The sequence below is a fragment of the Alosa sapidissima genome, chromosome 10, assembly GCF_018492685.1.
Source record: "Alosa sapidissima isolate fAloSap1 chromosome 10, fAloSap1.pri, whole genome shotgun sequence".
NCBI lineage: Eukaryota > Metazoa > Chordata > Actinopteri > Clupeiformes > Clupeidae > Alosa > Alosa sapidissima.
The window spans coordinates 9,752,207-9,777,177 of record NC_055966.1 but is presented as its reverse complement, the minus strand read 5'-3'; the positions used below and the strand labels follow the sequence as shown (position 1 = coordinate 9,777,177).

The 24,971-nt window shown below is 42.1% G+C and overlaps 2 protein-coding genes across 3 annotated transcripts; one reads left to right on the top strand and one right to left on the bottom strand.

Moving 5' to 3' along the window:
• The first annotated feature begins 359 nt into the window (after nt 1–359).
• col28a1b (collagen, type XXVIII, alpha 1b) lies at nt 360–16,780 on the top strand. 2 transcript variants are annotated; one of them, XM_042108082.1, is made up of 35 exons: nt 360–687; nt 1,579–1,695; nt 2,096–2,661; nt 3,731–3,751; nt 3,887–3,952; nt 4,125–4,178; nt 4,439–4,483; nt 4,603–4,629; nt 4,893–4,937; nt 5,032–5,076; nt 6,676–6,729; nt 7,371–7,439; nt 7,813–7,881; nt 8,404–8,472; nt 8,860–8,928; nt 9,193–9,261; nt 9,371–9,439; nt 9,690–9,758; nt 9,998–10,069; nt 10,297–10,365; nt 10,835–10,906; nt 11,205–11,273; nt 11,520–11,588; nt 11,779–11,847; nt 11,973–12,041; nt 12,258–12,326; nt 12,732–12,800; nt 12,996–13,064; nt 13,326–13,406; nt 13,572–13,607; nt 13,741–13,777; nt 14,297–14,851; nt 15,288–15,466; nt 15,874–16,111; nt 16,314–16,780. In XM_042108082.1, the coding sequence occupies exons 2-35, from the start codon at nt 1,599–1,601 to the stop codon at nt 16,484–16,486; spliced, it is 3,498 nt and encodes a 1,165-aa protein (XP_041964016.1). In that variant the 5' UTR covers nt 360–687; nt 1,579–1,598; the 3' UTR covers nt 16,487–16,780. The 2 variants fall into 2 exon arrangements, with proteins under 2 accessions (XP_041964016.1, XP_041964015.1); XM_042108081.1 differs by having other exon boundaries at nt 1,574–1,695.
• Nucleotides 16,781–18,026: 1,246 nt separating this feature from the next.
• On the bottom strand, nt 18,027–24,317 carry si:dkey-256h2.1 (uncharacterized protein LOC337520 homolog). The gene is made up of 12 exons (XM_042108278.1): nt 23,799–24,317; nt 23,437–23,576; nt 23,110–23,285; nt 22,795–22,955; nt 22,462–22,602; nt 21,998–22,119; nt 21,714–21,882; nt 21,182–21,327; nt 20,401–20,543; nt 20,039–20,165; nt 19,405–19,538; nt 18,027–18,240 (listed from the first exon to the last, which is right to left on the bottom strand). Exons 1-12 carry the CDS (start codon nt 24,272–24,274, stop codon nt 18,121–18,123), a joined length of 2,055 nt encoding a protein of 684 aa, XP_041964212.1. The 5' UTR covers nt 24,275–24,317; the 3' UTR covers nt 18,027–18,120.
• Nucleotides 24,318–24,971: the final 654 nt, after the last annotated feature.

Here is a 24,971-nt window from a genome sequence, read left to right as displayed (position 1 = left end):
GCCAGCCTCATAGGCTCTGAGCGGGGCTTGAATATAATGTAGCCTACTCGAAATAGTTTTACTCAGTAGGCTACAGAGCACTTTCAAACGTGCAAGGCTTTTTTAATCTAAATATACGCTTTGGTTCATTATTTCTTTGGGTTACTCCAGGTGGGTGGATTTATGATTCCACAGTTCCACAGGAAACAATGTTGAGCAATTCCTCCAAAGTACTCAATGGGGACCATGACTGGTTTTCAAATTCGTAGGCGTCCTTCAAGTTGGAATGGAAAGAGGGGTAGTCTGCCTGCCCCATCCAAATAATCTCCAACAGGAACAATCACAACAACTACATCTGGTTTCACACTGCAGTAGTCATTTGCTGTTGCTGTAAGAACGGGTTGTAACCAATATAGGCTAGGCTATATTGCCCTGCAAACATTTTTTTTTTTTCAAAAATGACATGCTAAAACCGTATTTACCTTTAAATTTACGCCTTTATAATGAATAATGTCACGATTGTTGATGACAGAGGTTTATCTAATAATAGTTCGTGGAGTTTGCCGACCCTCCTCAAAAAAGCGCTCCATCCCATTGGGACGATAATTCCTCTTCGTTGAGAATCAGCGCACTAAAACCTGTAATGGAGCAGCAGCTGCACGCACAACCCACTACATGAGTTACAACTTCGTTTTAATGAGAGTAAAGGTAAGCAATTAACCACTGTACAATCTCCACACCTCACATTCTTTACGCGGCATGGTTGCGAATGCAATATTTATGTATTTTAGAAGTCAGAAGTGAAATATTATTTAATTAAAGCAGGCAGATTTGGGGAATCGAAAATGGAAAGGTCAAAAGATGACGAATATGCTCACACGACATTTATTGTTTGAAAAACTAATAATTCGCATACTCTTTTTTACTGTTCACAAGTGTAGCGTGTGTGTGGCATACAGTACTCTTCTTTTACTGTTCACAAGTGTAGCGTTCTATTTAAGTGTTTTAATCATTTGATGACTTTTCAAGCGCCGGACAGAGTGGGAGGGTTATGACTTATCTTTAAAAACGACAGTTTTGCCAACTGGCTTCAACTAACTTTAATATGTTGTGATGAATGTTTAACTTTTGACACAGCAAGTTACAGTTAAATGCTGCGTCAAATAAACCCACTATTCACGTAGTAGCCTAAGCCAAATACCTCAAAAGTCAATGATTGACATGATGAGGCATTTGACGACAGCTGTCTCCATGGGTCAAGAACGTGCTGTTGGAGAGTAAAACCATATGTGATGATATGAGTGCCAGGTCATCACAAGCGGATTTATTCTTAACCAATCAAAAATCACTATCTGTACTGCTTGTAATGTTTTTGTTCACCCTTAAAGATGATTTTGTTCAGGTTATATATATATATATATATATATATATATATATATATATATATATATATATATATATATATATATATATATATATATATATATATATATATATATATATTTAGTATTCTGAAAGCAGTTTCAAATAGTTGTCCCTTACTTGGGTCTGTCATCGGGTAGGAAACCCATCAGTATATATTTGTGTGTCCAAGACCAGGCCGTGTGATATTAGACAGCATGGGTAAAGTCATGCTGCTCTTCCTGGTACTGTTGGCCCTTTCACCTAAGACTAGGGGCCAGAGGAGACCCACGGGACCAAGAGGCAATAGCAGGGGTAAGATTGTTACTTTCCTATGAAGATATAATACTTTTCTATGAAGATATAATGAGTTTTGCACATTTCAATTGAAATGACTGATCTAATATATTTCCTACTCTGTTACTTGCTTTTGTTGTCCTAGTTAAAATTAGAAACACTTTGTAGTCTTAGGAACTTGGCACTGAAGTATCTGTGTATATAATGACTGGACTGGATATCATACACTGGCACATACTTGTGCACTCCTACATATCGTCCCCTGCTATGACATTTCAAAGTCTTTGTAGTAAGACACAGTGGACTGTTAGTGTGTGGTCACTCTCATTCCTTCTTAGCCACAACATACAGTAGTTGGAGTTTTTGAATTTTCTCATCTCCCCTGGGGGCCGTCTTCCCACATTAAAACTCCTCGCAGGTCAAGTGTGTCCCCTGGAGCTGGCGTTTATCTTGGACAGCTCGGAGAGCGCCAAGCACCTCCTGTTCGAGAGGCAGAAGGCCTTCGTGGACACGTTCAGCCGCGGGGTCGCGCAGCTGCAACCGAGCGGCTGGGAACTGGACATCCGACTGGCCGCCATCCAGTACAGCAGCACCGTATTCGTGGACCAGCGTTTCTCCGACTGGCAGAGCTTGGAGCACTTCCTGCAGAGCGTGGCCAGGATGGCCTACATCGGCCAGGGCACGTACACCACCTACGCCATCACCAACGCCACGCAGCTCTTCGCCCAGGAGACCAAGCCGGAGAGCGTGCGCGTGGCACTGCTCATGACCGACGGCTCCGACCACCCCAGGAACCCGGACGTGATCGCGGCATCCGCCGAGGCGAAGGGCAGCGGCATCAAGCTCTTTGCCCTCGGCCTTTCGGACCAGGCGCGGCAGAGCCAGAGTAGTGCCAAGTTGCGTTCCATGGCCAGCTCTCCTGCCAAGATGTACGTCCACTCCCTCACAGAGGCCAACCTGGAGGAGACTCTTCTCAAGGAGATTGTAAGTAGAGTCCACACACCCATTGTTTGACACCATCAAATCAAAAAAAGTTATAGTGGATTCCTGGCTTTGAGACCTCTACGTTTTGTTAACCACTGCTGAAATCTTGGCTGTGGGTGGTACTATAAGGTGGTGGTAGGACACCATCACTACAGGTTCAAAAGAATGAACCAATGAAATGAAGCCAGGATGGGGGCCATGGTTGTGTGGTACGTTGTGTGCTTACTTAGCCTACCTTCATCAAGTCACACATTTCCTGGGGATAACAGAACCTGTTGCAGTTACTTGGGTTTTTGATGGACTTTACCAGTGTCCATTGTCTTAAGATATAGTGTTGCCTTTGAGGACTTGGTGTTTGGGTAACTAGTGTTTCTCTTGACTAACTAACTTCTAACTTCAACTTTGCAAGTTCATATTCACAACAAATAACATACATTATTTTAGCCAACAGAACTATGTAGGCAGACCTGATTATCAGAGGCATTTGTTTTGGTGCCCCTTTATGATCTTGGAATATTCCAGATGGATGCCTGCGTGACGCTATAGAGACAGCATAAAGTGTAAGAGATTTATACCGGAAAATTCGATCACAAGGCAAATAACTTCACATTAGCAACCGATATAAATAAAAAATCCCACTTGCTATTGTCTGTCTGCTGTATGGAACACAATTCGCGTAAATCTCAGCTGGGTGTCCCCAGAGGAAGGTCACTTGTCAATGCCTGAATGAAAGTGTGCCTCAGAAGATTTTCCACATATGCACACACAAGTGGCTGGCAGCGCCCTGGGGGTTAAGCCCTGTCTACAGACAGACAATAGTGGGGACTGTGTTGAAGTACAAACTGAATGGCATTACATTTCCCATTTCCATCCTAAACAGAGGGTCTTTACTGGGAGTCATTGCTTGGCAGGGGAAAGGGAAGAAGGGGGAAATCATTCACTATGTCCTTGCTAGATTTCTTCCAAGCAGTGTAGGCCTACTCTAAGATACTTTGCAAGTAGTGTAGGCCTACTCTAAGATACTTTGCAGGCATACTCATCAGCATGTTGTCCATTTTTGTTTTCACAGAGTGCCATTGCTAAAGAGGGTGTAAGTATTTCATTACAACGTTATTGCATCAGAAAGTATCACAAATCTACAATCTTTTAAATACTTTCAGCAGGTTGGCAGTTCTAACTTTAATGTAACTTTATTAACTAACTCCATTATTCCGTGACATGTTAGTGTCTCAAGGCACAACCTCTGGTGTGTGCGTGTGAGAAGGGAGACAGAGGCCTGGCAGGAAGTCCAGTGAGTTCAAATTCCATCAGTTGAATTTAGCACTTTACTTATATTCTGCATTTCTCAATAATAATTTATAATTTAAGCCATTTGAAAAGACTTGTCATAAATGTTGTCAAGCCTTATAAAGAGATTAGTGCTTATGTATGTAAATGAATTACCAATTTCCCTCTACATTTAGGGCAAAAAGGGAGACGCAGGATATGATGGGCCTCCAGGGCCAAAGGGCTCAATGGTATGAGTACATATCTGAATTGATTGATTGATTGATTGTTTGATTGATTGATTGACCGATCGGCTGGTTGGTTGGTTAGTTGATTGTTTGGATGATTGATTGTTTGGTTAATTGGTTGATTGGTTAACTGATTGCTTGGTTAGTTGCCCTACAAATGGATGGGTTGATTTGTGTATTGCTTGACTGGCTGAGTGGGTATCTGTGTGTGTGGATTCATCAACATCTGCTGTCTGTGCCTCTCCTGTGTCATATGCTTCCAGGGGCCGCCTGGTGTGGATGGCAGGCCTGGCATCGATGGCGAAGAGGTAAACTGTAAACTGTAAACATAGCAATTGGTTTCAGTCTTTCATTCAATATTTATTTAGTATATAATCGGATGTTGTCGATAATTTGTGCATTGTTTTTTTTTTGTCTGTATCAACAGGGGGCGTCAGGTTTTAAAGGTGATAAGGTAATGTATCTTTGATCAATGGAGTGTTCCTCAGGTATCCATCAGACTAGTCCATCATGACTGTAAGCATCATCATAAACATTAATCTAGCAGGCACACCACTGATTAACATCATTAAGTCCTGGTTGCTGAAGTATGATCCCATACATACCTCAGCCCCTGCTCACATCCGTAGAGGATAACCAGTAGTGATCATTTACACTCATTCCCACTTTACGTGGCTGATCATGATATCACGTGACTTCGTGTGAACTATGCTGCAGGGCGAGAGAGGGGACTGCGGTGCCCCGGGGGTGAAAGGAGACACGGTAAGACCTTTCCATCACACACAACACTACAGTCCATATGTAGCCTGGGACCAGTTGTGCAGAGACTAACTGGACCATGGCAATGTTTTCACAGGGCCTGATGGGACTGTCTGGGCCACGGGGATTTAAGGGAGAGCAGGTACAGTATGTCTGTCTTGTCCTGAATTGTGCATTTAAGAAGGTTAATCACAGAGGGATAAGGGATTATTATTTTTTTATTAATATTGTGATACAAAATAATAATCAGTGTTTCTACTGTTTATTAGGGAGCCAATTATGTTTATGTTTCAGGGAAATTTAATTAGCAATATTTTGCTATGGTTTGATATTCATGTTTATGTTCTGGTTATATCCTGAACAGAAGGCTAATTTCAAGTATAGTGAAGTATATCTGAATAAACTGATTACAACATCTTTATTAATCCCGATTGTAACAACCAAAACAAGAGTACCTCGCCAAAAAGGGAAATGTATACGGAGCTGAGTCTTCTTCCCCGCCTGTGCACTTATGGAATGTGAATTAGGGATTAAAGCTAATCCGGAGGCTAACGTGTATCTAAAGCAGTGAATCCAGCCTTGCAGGATATTATTTGTTTTTCAGGAGTGGACTTTGTGCCGAGGGATTAGCCCAGGCGCAGAGTCGCACAGCTCAACTTTGCCCTCCAGCATTGGCATGATGACAGCGACTGTTTTGCTGTGATGAGCTATTGAGAGTTTAGAGACACCCAGCCCCTCCTGTTACTACTACTACTGCTTACATTGCTGTTACTTCTTTGCTACTATACCCCCACTACTGCTGGTACAATCTATACTACTACAAATAGGACTTCTGTGCAAGCTCCATTGATGTACTGGTATTTTTTGTGGAATAAGAACACAATACAAGCTGTTCAGTTGATAGAAAGACCCACAATAGGATTGCTATGCCTTTGCCTTCTCTGGAGGGAGAAAAAGACCTTGATGAGCTGCCAATATTAGACAAAGGAGGCAAATACTGGAGGAGGGTGTGGTGTGTTGGCTGCAGATCACAGTACCCCATGCAGCCACATTGTATTGTTTACATTTCAGCCATGTTATGTACTATGACTGGTTTGTTTATGTACCTTCATCTAGACCTGTGTATTGGCAAGGACCTCACAATACGATGCACATCACGATACAATACATCACAATATATTGCAATACAATACATATTGTGACATATTGCAATACCTTTAACTGAAAATGTAAACATAGAGCTGGAACCACCCTGGCAGTGAATGTTGTGTGTGATGTCTGTATGCTACTGAGACTTTGGATTTCCCCTTGGGGATCAATAAAGTATCTATCTATCTATCTATCTATCTATCTATATGTAGATCACATGATACTGATAATTCAGCAGACAAATAATTACAAGAAATTGCAAAAATATCGCCTAATGCTTTAATAAAAATATAAATATTTGGCGGCAGCAGTGATATGATATATTGCGCAAGTGGCGATACGAATACGATATATCGATATTTCGATATTGAAAGCACAGCCCTACCTTCATCACACATCAGGCATTTACATCACTTAAGTACTTCACACCAATTTTATTTGTTTGAGTTATACACTACCAGTCAAAAGTTTGTGTCCAAACGTTTGACTGGTAGTGTATGTTTCAGGATGTATTAGGTATTGTATACTGTGTCTTATTGGCCATTGGCCATTCATGACAACTGATGTTTTATTTTTGTCATTTCAACTTCAGGGTCACTTGGGCCCTCCAGGCGACCAAGGCCCAGAGGGACTCCCAGGGCCTAAAGTAAGACCCCCCCCCCATCCCACCCACCCACACGCGCCCGTAAGGGCCCAAATTAAGATTGCTGAACCTCAGCCAGCTAAAGCCCCCCCCCCCCCCCCCCACACACACACATACAGGCAGACAAAGACTGCCAAAGTGCCCACTCCCTCGTTTGTCTATGTCCGTGGCATGGCTGTTTTCACACTGTCTGGGCTTCCAGAATACTTATGACCTTTTCAAAATGGAGCCGTCTCAGTTTGAATGTGATATTTCTGTGGGGGAGGTTGTATGACAGAACAAGGGGCACTTTGACCACAAGACAGTTTTATAACTCTTGAGGAATGATCATTGCATAAACAATCTGTGACATTAAAATGGCACCATAAGCCAGACACATTTTCCCATGATCCTTGTATGCCATTTTAGATCATTCTATTATTAGTAGAAACAGTAAAACACATAATAATAATAATAATAATAATAATAATAATACGTTTATTTTATATAGCGCCTTTCTCAAACCCAAGGTCGCTTTACATAAATTGTTGTTGCATTATTTTTACAACAGAATATTATAATAATGTATTTATTGAAATTACAGCACATTTATAAGAGCTTAATGAGGCTGCTGTTCAATTTGTGGCCTCTTTATCTTATTCCAGGGAGATCGGGGACCTGTTGGTGCTTCTGGGCTACAAGGTGACATTGGCATAGGATTCCCAGGTCAAAAGGTCAGGGCATAGTTTTTATTACACTAACCATATATGCTGTATCTCTCATTACAAGAACACATTACCAAGATTATTTAACATTCATCATTTATAGTAGTTATCATTCACTCATTTGGAAGTGAACACTACCATGCTTAATGCATACACAATGTTTGCTAACAGTTTTTAATATGTGCCCAAAGAGGAGAGATATAAACTGTGCAATGTAATGTGCTGATGCAATGCATTGTGACGGGTGAAGCAATGGCTTGTCAATCAGTCGACCTGGGTTTGATTCCAGAACTCGCCGCCGCGAGTCCGTGTCGCTTTGAATAAAAGCGTCTGTGAAATACCAGTCAACTTTAACTTTATTTTATTCCATGGTGGATTTCAGGGTGACAAAGGCAACCAAGGACGGCCAGGACCTGCTGGTCTTGTAGGGGTTGGACAGCCAGGTCAAGCAGTAAGTTAAAACTTGCCTTTTCATATCTTTGTCAGATTCTTATTTATGTGGATAGGAACCTGGCATGAGTGTGAATGGATTCTTCACACAAGGGTCACAGATGTAATGGTAGATCATTTTTCTCATGAACCACAGAGGTATTTTGCAAGAATTACACAGCGGTACCACATCAAGATTTGAGTTGCAATTTTTGAAGGATTAGCCGACATCTGGACACCTTTTTAACTTCAGGACTCGCCAGATATTCTCAACTTAAAATGAGGCCACAGACCCACTGCCCTGTGTAGAAAAATATTCAACATTCTAAGTTAAACTGTACATTCTTTCAAAAAGCAGTATTGACTTTTCTACTTGTATTCTCAATCGACCCTCGTGATGTATTTCTGTAGTCTTCTTGTCAGCAGAGGTTTCTTGCATAGAAATAGCATCAAACTAAAACATAGTGTAAGCCTAGTTTATGACTTTGGCATACCCTCTGAGGAAGGTGAGTGAATGACTGTGTGATAATGTGTCTGTTTAAAGGGCCCCCCGGGAGCACCAGGGCCACAGGGCATTCAAGGCGTCCCAGGTGAGGGTCTACCCGGACCCAAGGTGAGTAGTAAACAGACCTTTAAAGTCAGAATGACATGTGGGACACACACACACACACACACACACACACACAGACACACACACACACACACACACACACACACTGTGGCGCAAGTGGATAAAGTGTCCATACCACATTCAAGTGTAAGTGCCCGGAGAGTGTCCACTTGGCACCTGCTTCCTGTCACAAGGCACAAAAGCCGCAAAAATATAAATAATAAGAATGTCTAATAATAAAATAATAATGTCTAATGATAATGAAAGAGAATAAAAATACAGTGACATGATATTCATTGAAGTGCTGTATTAGATACGTACAGTATGTACTGTATATCTGAAACTGATTCACTCACCCCACACCCGCATCTGTCATTGCTCATGTCACAGGGGGAAAGAGGCTACGAGGGCCCCAAGGGTGGCCGTGGTCAAACAGGAGTTGGAAGCAAAGGTGATAAGGTAGAGTATATCATGAGGTGATGTGTAGTTCTATATGAATCCTGTTAGGGGTTACATCAACTAGTCAACTATTAAAATCACTAGTCGGTGTTGTACGCAGCAGTCAACTAGTATTTCCAGCTTGTTGTGAAGGTAATGGGTTGTGTTGCTGTAGGGAGGTTGTGAAGGTAATGGGTTGTGTTGCTGTAGGGATGTTGTAAAGGTAATGGGTTGTGTTGCTGTAGGGAGGTTGTGAAGGTACATTAATGGATTGTGTTGCTGTAGGGAGGTGCAGGACCCCCCGGTGTTCAAGGTCCAGTGGGAGCTCCTGGACTGGGAATCCAAGGAGAGAAGGTTTGACAGAATCAACTCATCAAGAGTGGTTGACACATTTCAGCAAACATATGTTAGGATTAATATGTAATAATCGGTATTGATGATAATTGTATCATCCTTTCCCAAGGGCAACCAAGGGCCATTAGGCCCACCTGGTCCGAGGGGGCCTCCAGGCCTGGGGATTATGGGACCAAAGGTAAGACTTCTCTGTCAAGTATCCGGTTGTTTTGTAAGATTAATTAGGGGCTTTTTTTTGCTGTGACTTTGCATTTTTAATGTTCTCTTACATACAGTATGTACTCAGTTGTGTGGTGTGTGGTGTAGTGTATGTGTGTGTGTTTACTGTAAACACACACTAGATGTTGATTTATCCATACAGTCAGTTTGATTTTTATGTGTGGTAAGGATGTGGTGTTCTAAATTGTTTTGACACATTGTGTTGTCAGGGAAACCAAGGTTTCACCGGTGAACCCGGACTCCCTGGAGAGCGGTCTATTGGGAATCCTGGTCCAAAAGTACCATTTTATTTATTCACATAACCTATAATACAATAGCAGAATGCCACATATTATTTTACATACACATTAATGTGTTGGAAACATGTTTTTGTATATCTGAGCTTGTTGGCAGAGCTGCAGTCCATATGATATACAGCACCATTCTTTTCTCAAGTGATGCATAAACTAATCATCTGGTTTGCCGATCTGTAAATCTGGATTTGCGCAGGTCTAAGTCTTTAATGTCTCTTGTCCAGGGGGAGCCTGGTCTACCAGGTTTGGCTGGAGCCTCTGGCATCCCTGGAGTTGATGGGGCCTCAGGGCCAAAGGTGGGAATTCTGGGAATAATGTGAGAGTGATGTGGGAATATTGGGAAGGCTGGAATCATCTGTTCACTTTCATCACCTACAGAGAGTCATAGTGGATTCGTATTGAACATGTTTTTAGCGTGTTATTTTACTGTACATTTACTACTGGTATTTGTCCTTGCTGAGCTGTGAATAGTGTGAGTGTTTTAATAAATGAGGATTTCTCATGTAATTTGTATCGTTGTCAGGGTGATCCAGGCTTACCTGGGCCTAGAGGGCAGGATGGCCCACCTGGAAGGGGCTCACCTGGAGTAAAGGTACACTGGCCGTCTGCTGTATCTAGTCATTATTTTAGTCCTTTTTCAAAATATATGATGTGGATTTACATTTCAGATACACACAGGTCACAGGAGAGGTGTTTCTTCAATGTTTACTGTTTTGTCTGTCTTGTCCTTGTTCTTTTATGTTTAAATGCTTTTGTATTTGTTTTTATTGTTATGCAGTAGGCTCTTTTAACAATGGAGCGTGTAATGGTGACCACATGAATTTCCTACTTGTGGATAATAAACCACATCATGCCTTGGCCTTGACCTTGTTAGTGCTATGGGTAGGGAATTTTCCACAGCGGCCAATCAACAACCAAGCTTATATACCATCAAAAAAACAGAACAGCCTTTAAGAGCATTTCACTGGGTTTTTCAAGCATCGAAATAGAAATGTTGACCCAAAGGCAATGAAATATATGTCCTGCTGGTCCTGTTTACTAACTGTAGCTGACTCCTGCAGGGTGACAGAGGGGACAGAGGTGGACGAGGCCAGCCTGGGGGGGCGGGGCCTCCCGGGCCTGCAGGACCGAAGGTGAGCACCACGATGACCACTATGGTGTCAACAAAGAATCGATGTAAAAGAAAAACATTTTACAGTAATTTCTACTGATATAGAAGGGAAATATAAGCTTAGTGTCCTCATGCAATTTAATGCAATGCAAGCAACAGTCAGTTTAAAAGCCACTCACTCTTGATTATTTGTTTATGCTACTAATGATGTTTTTTGATATTTAATTCTATTATATATTTAAGTTTAAATAGTTAATGATGTCTGTTTGTATGTGATTATTTGTTTGAATTACTAATAATGTTCATTGATATCTGACTAGGGAAGCCCTGGCTCTCCTGGTCCACCAGGAAGCGTGGGACCTCCAGGGAGGGGTATACCAGGAGAAAAGGTACACTGTGGTGCTTTATCAGTGCCTGGTTGATTTGTATTGATCAGTTGTTCGAGGTTTGATTCATGGTCTGGCAGATTTAGGAAGGAAGCAAATGCCGTGTAGAATAACTCGATAGGCAGCATTATATTTTTTGTTTGACGCAGCATTATGGCAAATGAAAGTTGCCAATATCGGGTTATCCAACGTTCAGCATTTTCCATTTTTTCACTTACAACTTTTTCACTTACAACTTTACAACTCCAGGGAGACTCGGGTCCAGTCGGTCCTGCAGGCACAGTGGGGGAACCCGGCATTGGTATTGCAGGCCCGAAGGTATGCAACAGAACACAACCATCCATACATCCACCTGTTCATCCATCCATACATCCACCTGTTCATCCGTCTATATATACATACATCTGTTCATCCATTGCTTTCATCCCTCCATCCATCTATCCTTCCTAATGAGAACATGGAGTGTCCCCTGTGCTCAGATTAGATGAATGTGTTCTTCCTGTTGAAGGGTGAGAGAGGAATACCTGGAGCACTTGGGCTACCTGGGGCCAAAGGGGAGGGCTATCCTGGCCCACAGGTAATAGCAGCCTTTTTGAAAATTAGCTCCACCACAACAGCTACAACTTGAAAGTCTGTTAGTTGTAACAATACTAACTAATAATAATCAACCACTGGAGGTAAATCCCATGTTTGACTTATTAGGGAGTCCCAGGAGTAAAGGGACCTCTAGGAGAACCTGGTCCAGAGGGAAGAGGTCTACCAGGACCAAAGGCAAGTCAACCATCTAGCACACTCAAGTTTTCTCTTCGGTGGCCTTAATTTTAATCAGTGCTTTATTTTAATCAGTTCTAGATGCTTCTAGCTGCTAGGGGAAAAAAGCAAAATGCATTTTAATCACAAAACATACTGTAGCATAGAAAGAAATATTCAGTCTTGGTGTCAAACCTTTGCATCAAAATTCTTTTGGAAATGTTTTTTATCCCTCAGGGAGACCGTGGCGCCACAGGACTCCCTGGGTTTCCCGGGGCAACAGGGACAGGACAGATTGGACCCAAGGTGAGAGGATACACAATGAGCACAATTAGCATATCATATGCATATCACTGACAGCTCTCGCATAGTTTAAAAAACCTTGGAAGTTATATGTAGTCATTTGACAGGGAATGTTATGCAAAGTATTGTCCAATCTAGTGAGATCCTGTATTACACAGTGTTTCCTCCTCCTGATAGTTAGGCCCTTTATTGTTTTACTCCTATCACATTATTGCTCTTTAATCCAGAAAAGAGAAAGTCCACAAGTTAGTTATGTGAAGTATATTGTGTGTTTTGTGTGATATGGTGTAAAATGGGTTGGCTGTTTATGCCACTGTGCATAAAACTGTGTGCTAAATACGTTCCTGTACTAAATAGGTTCCTGTGCTAAAATGCATGAGGTGAAGTGTTCTGATCCGTGTGTTCTAGGGTTCCATGGGTCCGTTGGGCCCACCAGGTCCACAGGGCCCTCCTGGGGAAGGCATCCAAGGGCCAAAGGTCAAGATCCTATTTGTTAATATGGTCCTGAGTTCACTCTCTGTTAATATGATGTTTTTAAGAGTTGGCTTTGAAGTTGCCTGCTAATACCATACTGTAATAGTTAGGTGACACTTAAAGTTGTGTGCCTTGCGACCATTTTGCTTACTAAGCACTAATAGTTGTTTACCTGGTGTGTTGTCCTCTTCACTCCAGGGTGATAGTGGCTATCAGGGAGTCCCAGGCCCAAGAGGTCCTCCAGGAGAGGGCCTAACAGGTGCGAAGGTAGGACATGCCAGACAAAGCCCAGGTGGCCATCCTGCAGTACACACACCGTACCAGCATTCGTTATGTCTGGTTGATGTAAATGTTCTGGTAACATAGTAGCTAAGGAACTGAAGCATGCAGTAGCCAGAGTTGCTGTGAGGCGACTGGCCCTTATAATGATTGACGTGTGAAAGTCGCTTTTGATAAAAAAATGTCAGCCAAATGAATAAGTAAATAAATAAATATGTAAATAATGTGTTGTTTGTTGTGAGCCTGTAGGGGGACAGAGGCTTCCCAGGGGAGAAGGGCAAGAAGGGCGACATAGGAGGACATGGAGAGCCTGGGTCAGCTGGACCTGTGGTATGCTGCATTACCCTCCTGATCACTGGTCTGTCTTCAGAGTGGTCATCATGCTCATATTGATTTGCCCATAGTAGAGAGTGGGATGGGCTCAGTGTTGATCTGTTGACTTCAATGTAAAGATGTGTCTGTCTCTGAAGCCAAGAAATGTCTCTTCTATTATAGGGCAGAGTTGGAGAAAAGGGGGAGGCTGGTCTGACAGTGAGTGACTGTAAAGCATTCATATACTTTTTAAACTATTAATATACTCTATGATCATGTCATTATGTTAATATTTGTTGACCATTGCTAATATTTATTTCTTCACAAATCTATTCCAATTTACATCCAACAGAGAGAAGAGGTCATTGAAATTGTCCGGTCAATATGTGGTATGTGATAACTACGCTCAATCCTTTTGAAAGAAAAATCATCATCTAACTTCAATACAATACTAGATCTTCCTTCTTTATGTTCCTAGAGTTAGTGAGTAAGTTGTGAGGTGTATTGCAATTTCTAAGACTGGAGGCTTTTGGTAAAAGTATAGGAGTGATTTAGTAGGGGGGGGGGGGGGGGCAACTGCTTATAGAGCCCGTAACATATTCGGGTCCAGGTGCCCACAGGGATCCAGGTTTGAGTTTGACCCAGTCACACAGTCACATTTCCCAGTCACACCCCATCTCTCTCTCTCTCTCTCTCTCTCTCTCTTGCTTCCTGTCACTCTCTACTGTCTTGTCTGATTAAAGCCCCCCCCCCCCCCCCCACACACACACATACACACACACACAGTTATGTATGACTACGGCACTAAATAACCTCCATAAATAAAATATCATGAACTGTTATTCATTTAAATATTCCATATATTACGGGAGCTCTTTCTTCATCTGTGGCCTCTTGCCCTTTCCCAGGCTGTGGGGTGCGCTGCAGAGTGAGCCCCCTAGAGCTGGTCTTTGTGATCGACAGCTCTGAGAGCGTGGGCCCAGAAAACTTCGACGTGGTCAAGGACTTTGTGAACGGCCTGATTGACAAGGTGTCCGTGAGCCCGGACGTGACTCGCGTGGGCGTGGTGCTGTACAGCCACATCAACGTGGTGGTGGTGAACCTGTCCCAGGTGGCGCCGCGCGACCACGTCAAGTCCGCCGTGCGGCGCATGATCTACCTGGGCGAGGGCACCTACACGGGCAGCGCCCTGCGGCAGGCCAACGAGCAGTTCCGGGCGGCCAGGCCGGGCGTGCGCAAAATCGCCGTGGTGATCACCGACGGGCAGACGGACACCCGCGACCAGGTGAAGCTGGAGGATGCCGTCCGGGAGGCGCACTTGTCCAACATTGAGATGTTTGTCATCGGGGTTGTCAACCAGAGTGACCCGTTCTTTGGGGACTTCAAGCAGGAGCTCAACATCATGGCAACTGACCCAGATGATGAGCATGTTCATTTGATCAGTGACTTTGCCACACTGCCAGGTATGCATTTGGATACACTCAAAAAGATTATACCGTATGTAAAAATGTCATAGTACCAGAAAACCCATTTCAACACCTGATATCTGTTATTTGAAAGAAGGTAGTAGTTTGGCAAACTGATTATCTGTCTACTAATGTACAGTATTTTGTTGGAAAACTGAAGTAAACACTGAGCTACACAGTGGAGTGCACGAGTGGAATATTGTGTGCGAGTGTCCTCTGGGAAGATTTGGTGTTCCGATTTCTTGTGGTGGAAGGTTTTGCATCTGATCCAGCACAGAAGAATTTTGTTGGGACGTATTGTGGTGTTTACACAGGGAACTTCCAGTTCTTCAGTATGTTGTTCTTGTGTGTGTGTGTGTGTGTGTGTGTGTGTGTGTGTGTGTATGTGTGTGTGTGTGTGTGTGTGTACGTGCGCGCTTGTGACTCATCGCAGCTCTGGAGCGCCAGCTGCTCAAGAAAATCTGCGAGACTAATGACGGAGCCCAGTTCAGCCGGTTCCCCAGCTCCAACCTCCCGCCGGGCACCCATACCCCGTGGGCAGAGACTCGGGAACAGCCCGAGAGGACGGACACGCCCACGTTTACCGGAGACCACAGGAGGACACACACAGGGGTAATGTGAAATGTGTTCGTCTGTTAGGCTGCTTATGGTATGTGGAAGTGCGCCACTGACTTGAGCGTGGACTTAGATCCCAGTCTAATCAGTCTAATCCTCAATAAATGTATGGTCTGAGTCATCACTGACTCCGGACCTGAGCAATACCTCCATCTAGCAGTCAATGAAGCATTACAAGAGGAATCTTGAAAGGAATCACGAGAGATTTTATTAGCATACATAAACTCACAAATCACTAAATATCCTAATAAACATCACCTCATATATTAATGTCACATCCCAGGAATAAATAATAGATAAACTTATTTGGATCTGAACTGAACATGACAGTGTCAGGAATTAGCTGCTGCAAGACTTTGGAGATCTTTTGCAACCTACTGTTACTGTGTCAATCTGAAAAGCAGCCTGGAGCTCCTGGGGGTTATGAAGATCCAGCAAGACCCAGCATAGACGCTACAAGCAGAGTGGACAGTGGGAAGTCCTGGTGGTACAATGGCGGAGTTGCTCCCTTCCCCTATGTGCCCCCTGAGGAGCCACGCTGGCATCCCAATGGGCCTGAACACAGGTCCCCCACACAGCCGGAGTCTCCTCCTGCACCAAGCCTAGAATCTTCCATCACATTACCCAGCAACTTTACACAAGGTGGGCCATCATTTCCCCTCCACAAATATGTGTGTGAACTATGATTTTTTCAATCCAGTTATTAAGTTATCTGTCAATAAAGATAGAAAGGTAACCAGCCATCTTTCAACTGGAATTACATTTTAAATTCAACATAATGGATTTTTGTTTACTAGATGTAAATCCAGCAGACAAGTGACTTGCACTCTTGCTTCTTTTCCAGATGAGAAATGCAAAGATACCCTGGAACCAGGTCCGTGCCGGGACTATGAGGTCAAATGGTACTATGACCGCAATGCCAATGCGTGTGCCCGGTTCTGGTATGGAGGATGTGGAGGCAACAGGAACCAGTTTGAATCGGAGAAGAGTTGTAAGAAGTCCTGTGTGGGAGTATAATCGTCTGTCACATGAGACACTGAAATGCAATATTCAGGAGCTATAAAATTAGCCTCAGAAAAACATGTATTGGAAAGTATGAACTGTATGTCATGAGACCTGGTTGCATATATCCAACCTGCTTTAAGTACTCAGAACATAGGAATTAAGTACCTCAACATATATAGAAAAACTTGGCACTGATCATTCTATTATGGTAGCAGTCATGTTATATGGTAATATAAGTCACATAATTTCTCCATACACAGTACATAATAGGAAATGGTGCTACACTTTATTATAAAACAATTCTAAGAATCCATAAGCCATCTCACACTAAAAAGAAGAAATTGTATTCCATAGTCTTTTATATATCCAGTGAATGGGCCCAACTACTTGGCAACAAACCTCTTGTTCATGTAGCAGGCTTATGCAATCTGTATTTATTTTACCATAGAAACAAAATGCTCCCTTTACACACTGTGGAGAATGTGTAGTCTTAAGATATTGCTCAGGTCTTAGGCGAACTTCACACCTGTTCATCTGCTTGAAGCAAACTGGTTTCTACATTCAAACATGCATACTTACATACATACATACGGCAACTCTTCCACAAGCCAGGGTAGGACCAGAATAGAGATGCTCGAAGGCGAACATATTACAAAATAGGTTCTCACCTGCTTGCAGCAATACTATGTTACAACACAGTGTGTGGTTACAAAATTATATAATCAGTACGTACTGTATCACAGTGCTAAGCTATTAACATGGACATGACACATATTTTGAATGTACTGTATTTTAGTTTAACAGCTTTATCTAATTATGAGGATGTCTTAAAACTGTACAACATGAAATAAGTGTTGAATAAAAAAAAAAAAACATTTTTCTAACAATGTGAATTTTTCCTGTTTTTTTTTCTTCTTCGAATCATCAATTGGCATTCTATGAATCCATATGGATGTGTGCAATACATTCCCAAGGCTTAGTGTGTCTGTGTGAATTTGTGGTTTGATCGTAACATGTATTCATGGCAGATGTCAATAATACAAACCCTTAGACCAGCGCATAGACAAGCCATCACACTTCATCTTCTGAAAGCTTTCCACAAAGAATCTTCTATAAGTGTCTAATTCTATCTGAAGGACCACAGGGATCTCAAATTAATGGCTGCTGCCACTTAGCTCAAACATTACCATCTACAGGCCAAACAACCCACTGGAAGTCATAAGTTAGGCCTACTTATGCCCAAGAAGCCACTAAGAATCTCAAAAAAATCTTGACCAAGGTCATCACATCACACACTCTTGCAAAATTGAGGGAATTAGCCACTAAAGTATGACAATGAACTCTGAAGTGACCTCAATTCAGGAGTTCCTTTTGCCATTTCTTGGCTTGATTAGAGATATCGAAGAAAAGCTTTGGCTTTGTTTGTAGGCGCACAAACGTTCAAGGCAATTTTACTTTTCTTATAAAACTGCCTACAATAATGCAACCTCTTCCATGTGTAAAGAAGAATATTTGAGTATGCTTTGTGATAAACAAAAGATAGTCTAAACAGTTGGAAAAATAGAGATTTTAATCACAGTGGTTTAGTAACTGACACACAAACCATTTAAATGATCAATCAAACAAACAAACAAGCACACAATGAATCATTTGTAGAACACAAGATATGAACACATAACAATGTAGCCAGGGTTGCTGGACGGATTGGGGTCCATTCCTTCATATAAACCGAAGTAGTGGATACTGTTGGCTCCACTCCAGTCAAGCTGTAACAGTGAGTCAGAGAGGATTCAATTTGTTTAGATGACATTATTGTCTAAATCACTATGCACAACAATCAGCAGTGATAACATTATAATGTATTCTGTCTGAATAACTGAAACCGAACCGAAAATACAGAACTTATTGTTTTCTGGGCCCATTGCCATAACCAGCTGCGTGATGTCCAAGGATAAACTCAAGGATCCACTCATTCAAAATACGTCACACGTGTCCCTCAAGACTCTTCACTGAAGTCCTTCAGGAAGAACGGTGACTATGGTGCCCTAAATCACTGGCTCTTCAGTGGAACTTAAGCCGGACAAAATTCTTGAAACTATGAATAACTGTCTAAAAACTTTAAAGTTTCAAAATGAATCCATCTCTTGTGCTGAAATAGAAATAACCTCTCAAACAATATTGATATTTTTGATTGATATTAATGTTTGAGTGATATTGATGTTAATGTTTGAGCGATATTGATGTTTTCATCTAAAAGTTGAAACATAATTATTTGACAGTAGAAGTTAATAAAATAATTTACAAACATTTACATATAAATTACACGTTACAAACATTTACATATAAAAGGCCCTAATTTAAATGACGAGTATAGTGTAAAGTCACTCAATGAGCAAAGTGTCTCTGGCATGAACTAAATATTGTGTGTTGCGTGGGAGCAGTGATGTAGTCCAGCAATGTTCGTGCTTAGGATCTTGCTCATACCTCGTTATTAAATTAGCTTTCTATAACTGATTAAGACTGAAAAAGTCCCTGATTACAGCGCATTTAAAGCCATTGTAAAACACACTGCAACCATTCACTCTGACTGTATTACATTTGTACATTACTCCACCATGAAATTATACATAATTTAGTGTTGCTGTGTCTCTGCATTGCTTGGCAACCATTCCACTACAAGAAATATATTTTTGGTGGAAGAATGGTTATTATATTATTTATGAATAAATCATTGCATTTCTTTTGTCAGTGTCTTTATTTCATGAAATCTTGCCAAATATATGTAGTAACGTTTTAGAAAAGCAATAAGCCTTGTCTCATGCCTAACAACAACCCTACCATCTCTTGGGGCGTACTACTTTTCCGCTATTCAAAATTCAATTTAAACCCAAAATGTTTTATTAAGAACCAATAACACTCTCAACGATTACCTGATTAGTGAGGTCAACCCTCCATGGGTTGACCTGCAGTCCGTCGCACCAGCCCCCGCGCCCGTAGAGCCAGGTGCCATGCTCATTTGGCACAGCCCCCTCTGCCACGCGGAGGGCACAACCAAGGGCGCTTCCTGCACAGGGCATCAGAGTCAAAATATTACATCTCACAAATAGCATTTCCATTCCATACAAACCTGGCAACACTTCTTAACTCATCATTTCACACTGGCAGAAAAGCTTTAACACGTGTTTGCTGTTAAACAACATTGTGTTACTAGTAGACTATGTGTATTCAGTTTCATACATTTCACAGGTTCCATTTCCTAGAAAACTGTTCTGGGATCTCTTAATCAACTTGTCTACAGCGTGTGTCGGGGAGTCAGAATATTTGTTCACAGCAACTTTCAGACCTTGTGTCCTGAGAGTGGATTCAACCAAAGTAGGAAGCAGCTGTAACAGAGTTTTTTTTTTTTTTTCTTGACTAAAGGTCCTGAATCATTTCCACTAGTCATAAGCATTGAAATCAGTACATAAGTACTTACATCTAGGTAGTATTTTTAACAATTACCCCACTGTCAAGTGTTTAAATAGTTCGGCTACAGGGACACAGCATTTCTTTTTTTTTTTTTACCTGCAGTGTCGAAAATGCGGGTGTTATTGTAGATGCCATTGACCAGGAAATGGTGCGAGGTTACACAGAACTCTCCACAGCCATACTCATCGCTACCATGGCCAGTGATGACGGCATACAGCTCAACCTGTCACACAAACAAAATGGTTTCAAAAGTCAAGGTGACACCCATTTGACATCACATTTGAAAAAAAGAAATCTTGTGGGTTCCTATTAAGGAAATCTCATGGGTTCTGTCTGACACAAATTATTACATTAAACAGTAGAGCAACTTACTGAATAATGATTTATAAAGGGCCAATTTATTTTGTCTATTTGTGCTATTTTATCTGTACAAAAAATACAAATCATCTGATGATTACCTTCTTGGTTGAGGTTGGGATGGTAAACTTCAGTGGCTGGAATCTCTTATTGTAGCCTTTGTCAAATGTGCCTCCATCAAACAGTGATGTCAATTTGAATGGCTGAAGCCTTTCACCATTGCCGGTTTCTTTGATTAAAATAGCTGGAACAAAATGGCTGACATTATTAGAACTCCCCCCTTAAAGCTGCAGCACAAAGGGAGAGAAAACCTTGTTCAAAAAGATCTGGAATATGTTCATCAGCAACCAGAGTGAAATAAAAGCAACAAGTTAACGACAGTATGCGTCACAACCCCACTGCTTGAAATGTCTATGTGGAGGGGAGGGTCATTTTTTTGACTTGGCTGATATTTTGAAGGCTGTTGCAGAGGGATGAACAGGTCCAGACGCCCCTCCAGAGACTCATTTCTCGCCATTTCACTCCACTGTTAGCAAGACACCTGTTGAGTTCCTGGAACACTGTCTCTCTCTCTCTCTCTCTCTCTCTCTCTCTCTCTCTCTCTCTCTATATCTATCTCTCGGTTTCTCTCTCTCTCTCTCTCTCTAAGCCCTTTGGCCTTCTTACCGCCAGCATCACCAAGGGAACATGAGCCACTGTCAGGGACAAACCAAATAACAAAAAAAAATACATTTTACGTGAGCTATTCGAATTTCAACGCATTCAGTTTGCTTACATTGTGAGGCCAATGGCCTCAAAAAAATCTGGGCTGTATGTTTGTGTGTACATTTGTTGTTTCGCATAAATACATTTTAATCATGTTAACACGGGTGAGCCTCTGACCTGACTGATTGCTTTGACTGAAGCGAAGGTTGAGGGTCACGACCCAGGGCATGGCCCAGGGCACAGTCTTCATGGTGAACGTACATCTCCCATTATTCAACAAGGGCATGAGCGGAGACACATCAGTAATCCAACGACCAATTCCTCTGTTGAATATGAACAGGTCAGTCAAGTCAAAACAAGCTTATTTATATAGCACATTTAAAAAACAACAGGGGATGTACTAAAATACTGTACAGTCAAAGTTACTAAACTGATACATTACGGCAAAGGATATAAGAGGAAATAGACATATAAAACTTATAAAACATATAACAAGCTTATAAGACATATAAAACATATAAAATATATTAAAACAAATTGAATAAATAGTACGAAAATAAAAAGTGATAAAAAGTAAAAAAGGATAAATGCTAAATATACATATTTTTTTTATTGAGTCGGGTTAAAAATGGGACATGCTTAATGGAACCATCAAAAATAAAATAGTGGTAAGTAAAAAAAGCAGAGAAGCACTACAAGTGAGTGTAACCTGCGGAATGCGCTGATCCAGCGTCCCAGCTCCATGTTGCAGTACGGGCTGAAGTGGTCACAGCACACAAACAGCTGCACGGTGTGGTCCCAGTGAGCACATGTTTCATCCCTTCGGCCGGGACAGGACAGGGAGGCGTCCAGCTCCAGCACGTTGTAGTCCAGCCCACCTGCCAAAGGCAACAGAAAACGCATGTTGAAACGAGCCCATTCTGGGACTTTGGGGAAAAAGCAAACTCGTGCCGTCCAAAAGGCCGGACAATGCAGGTGTGTGCAGAAACAGACCTGTGGGGAGGTCCACCGTGGCTTGAGCCCCATGTTCCCCCTGCATCTGGACGCGGTCAAACACAGGCACGACTGTAGCTGGCCTCTCTAGGTGTTCCCTCAAGCCCTCCTGGTATTCAAACCTACAGGGGCCACACATCTGACTGTTTCTGTATACAGTAATAGTGCTCTACAGTTATGGACTACATAATAAAAGTAGCACACAATCTTTCTTGCTAAAGTTGCAATGGTGTGTGTGTGTGTATGTGTGTGTCTTGTCACGAACCAATACACAGACCAGGACAGCAGACTGCAGGACTCTCAACCTCAAATCTCTTACTTCATACCTCCACTTGTTTCTGTTTGCAATAATACTCGACTCAAGGCAGCACATATGGGTTTTACTGTAGCTGGATTTTTTTCTGATGGTATTGACATGCTGCATGTTGTGAGCAAAAAGAAAATTGATCAATAAGTTCACTAACCACTGGGCCTGCCAGCTGAGGAATCTGAAAGTGGGGTAGAGGAGCCAGCCCGTCTCACACAGCACCCCCTGCTGGTCGATTCCAAAGAAGAAATTGGGAGAGGGAGTGGTTTGGAAAGACACGTTCACTTCTTTCCCAGCTCTAGACACCATAAGACATTTACAAGGATGCACACACAGAGAACAAACATCAGGAACTGAGAACAGGAAGTGTGAGCAAAGTTAACTACAGAAAGATAGGTGGACAGTAGCAACAAGCTGCTGAGTTTCACTTCTTCTCCCAGCTTTGTGGGAGTGCACTAAAAAACATGACTTCAGTACAAAGACAACATACCGAAGGATGTTGTCAACAGATGCCTCTAAGTGCACCATGGCAGCAGGTATTCCTAGCGCAGTGTAGCATTCCTCTCCAATACAGTTCATGTCTTTGATTGGATGCCCAGTTGAAGCATATACCAGAACTCCCACTGCTTTAGAGGCTGCCATGTTCTTCACCTGGGGCAGAATAAAAACATGTCACTTCATTTGGCAGTATATTTCCTATTGGCATCATTGTGTCAACTGGCTTTGACATTAGGCTATGTGAGAGTTGTACATTTGCAGTGTACTAGAATTCATTGTTACTGACTATGGTGTTAGACAGACATACCTTGGTAAAAAATGAACAACCGCTATCAGTAACCCATGCAACGGCACCTGCAACTGAGGAAGCGGGTGAACAACCATCACCTCCATCCCTCAGTCGGTATGGTTTCTGGTCCCAGTGGCCGTTCAACCAATCATACCTGGCGTTCAGTCGCTTGGCGATCACCGGTATATTCCATGCTGTGTGGAAGACAAAGATGTTTTGCATGAATCAAATTTAACTAACATGGGAGAAAACTGCACATGATTTGGTTAGTGGACATGGAATCCTCCTTGCTTCGCTCCAAAAGTGATTGAGCCTCACAAATAAAAGCCTCTAAACGCAACAGACCTATGGAAGTGAACACAGCTTGAGCCAAGCCGCAGTTGTGTCCACTGCAACCCCAGGAATACAGGACCTTCGGGATCCAGTTGCCCAACGCAAAAACAGGGACGGGTGAAAAATGTAATCTGGAGAGGACATCTTTCCCCCTGTGAGAGTTAAAAAACAAAACAAAACAAAAAACAGTTAATTCTGAAACGTGAATATGAATATGCATTGAGGACTAACCTATTGGAATAATTCTGTCGCTTGTGTCCAGTAAGAACATGATTTAGTCATGTGAAACACATTGACACTTTCATCAAACTGCCAACACGCGTATGGTCAATTTGATGCTGGGACGCGTTCTATTCTGGCCTCCTATAGCCTACCTGTGAGAGGCCGAGGCAATGTGATAGACCTGCTCCCTCATCCAAAGCGCGTCTTCAGCAGCAGAGTCATCCAGAGATAAAAACAATGCATGAGTGTTTTCGGGCAGGTACTCGACCAAGTCGGTCAGTGAGGCGTTTGAGGACCACAAGCACTCCAAGAAAGCCGACTTGTTAGTGAAGGCGTGGATAACCACGGACGATTTCTTTTGCACGGGATACTTAAATTCCCCATCCAATGTCTTAATCTGAAATGGAGCTGCATTGTCTCCCGGTTCAAAACCTGTAATGTCATTATGTTTTCTTTGATATTTCAAGTGGATGGTTTGAATTAACGGCGCCAAATTCCGCCTTTCCTCGTCTAGATTATGGGAAAGTCTCAGTTTAGACGATGAATATGCCTGTATTTGAAATCCTGTTAAACACGCGTTAATAAACAAACAAAATACAAACGCGATTATCAGACAAATTTCTGTCATGGTGCAAAAGTACCGTTATACACCAGACTTCCTTGTTTCTCTTCTAAAGTAGTATTAAACTAAGTGGGCGTAACCTACGGTGGCTCAAAGGGTCAAATAAGCTATCCATTTGAGAAAATGTGTGCATAGAGCTTCATGCATAGAGCGCTGATTTTAATTGGCAAGGGGGAATATTAATCGTTTAGCCTATGTAGGCTAATTGAATATTCTGTTTCTCATACAACTCCACATCATTGTATATTTGTGATTATCTGCGGCTGGAAAACATGTGTGTTCTCTATACATAGATGGGTAATATGAAGAGAAGAATTTCCATCTCTTCATTGTGCGTCCTGTACAGAACTTGTAGAGCTCTGCTTTAAATTGCCGGCGTCAATTTTATACGCTTTTCATTTGACTGCCATTGCGCACATGGGATATGTTTATCAGAATATGTAGCCTAGAATGTTGTGTTCAAATCATTTCATTGAATTAACTTCAAATTTAACTTCAGTTAGGCTACAGGACGCGCAATGTGCAGAAGTTATGCTGCAGAAGGGAAAATAATACTTTGGTCAAATATCTAGTATTTAAAAACAACTTTTTAACTAGCCTACATTTCTTAGAGCGAGAATGATGGGCAAACTTAGCCAGCAGCTGCACTATGGTTGAAAACTATAAGCTGCCTATATCAAATGTAGATTTTATATCACTTTCT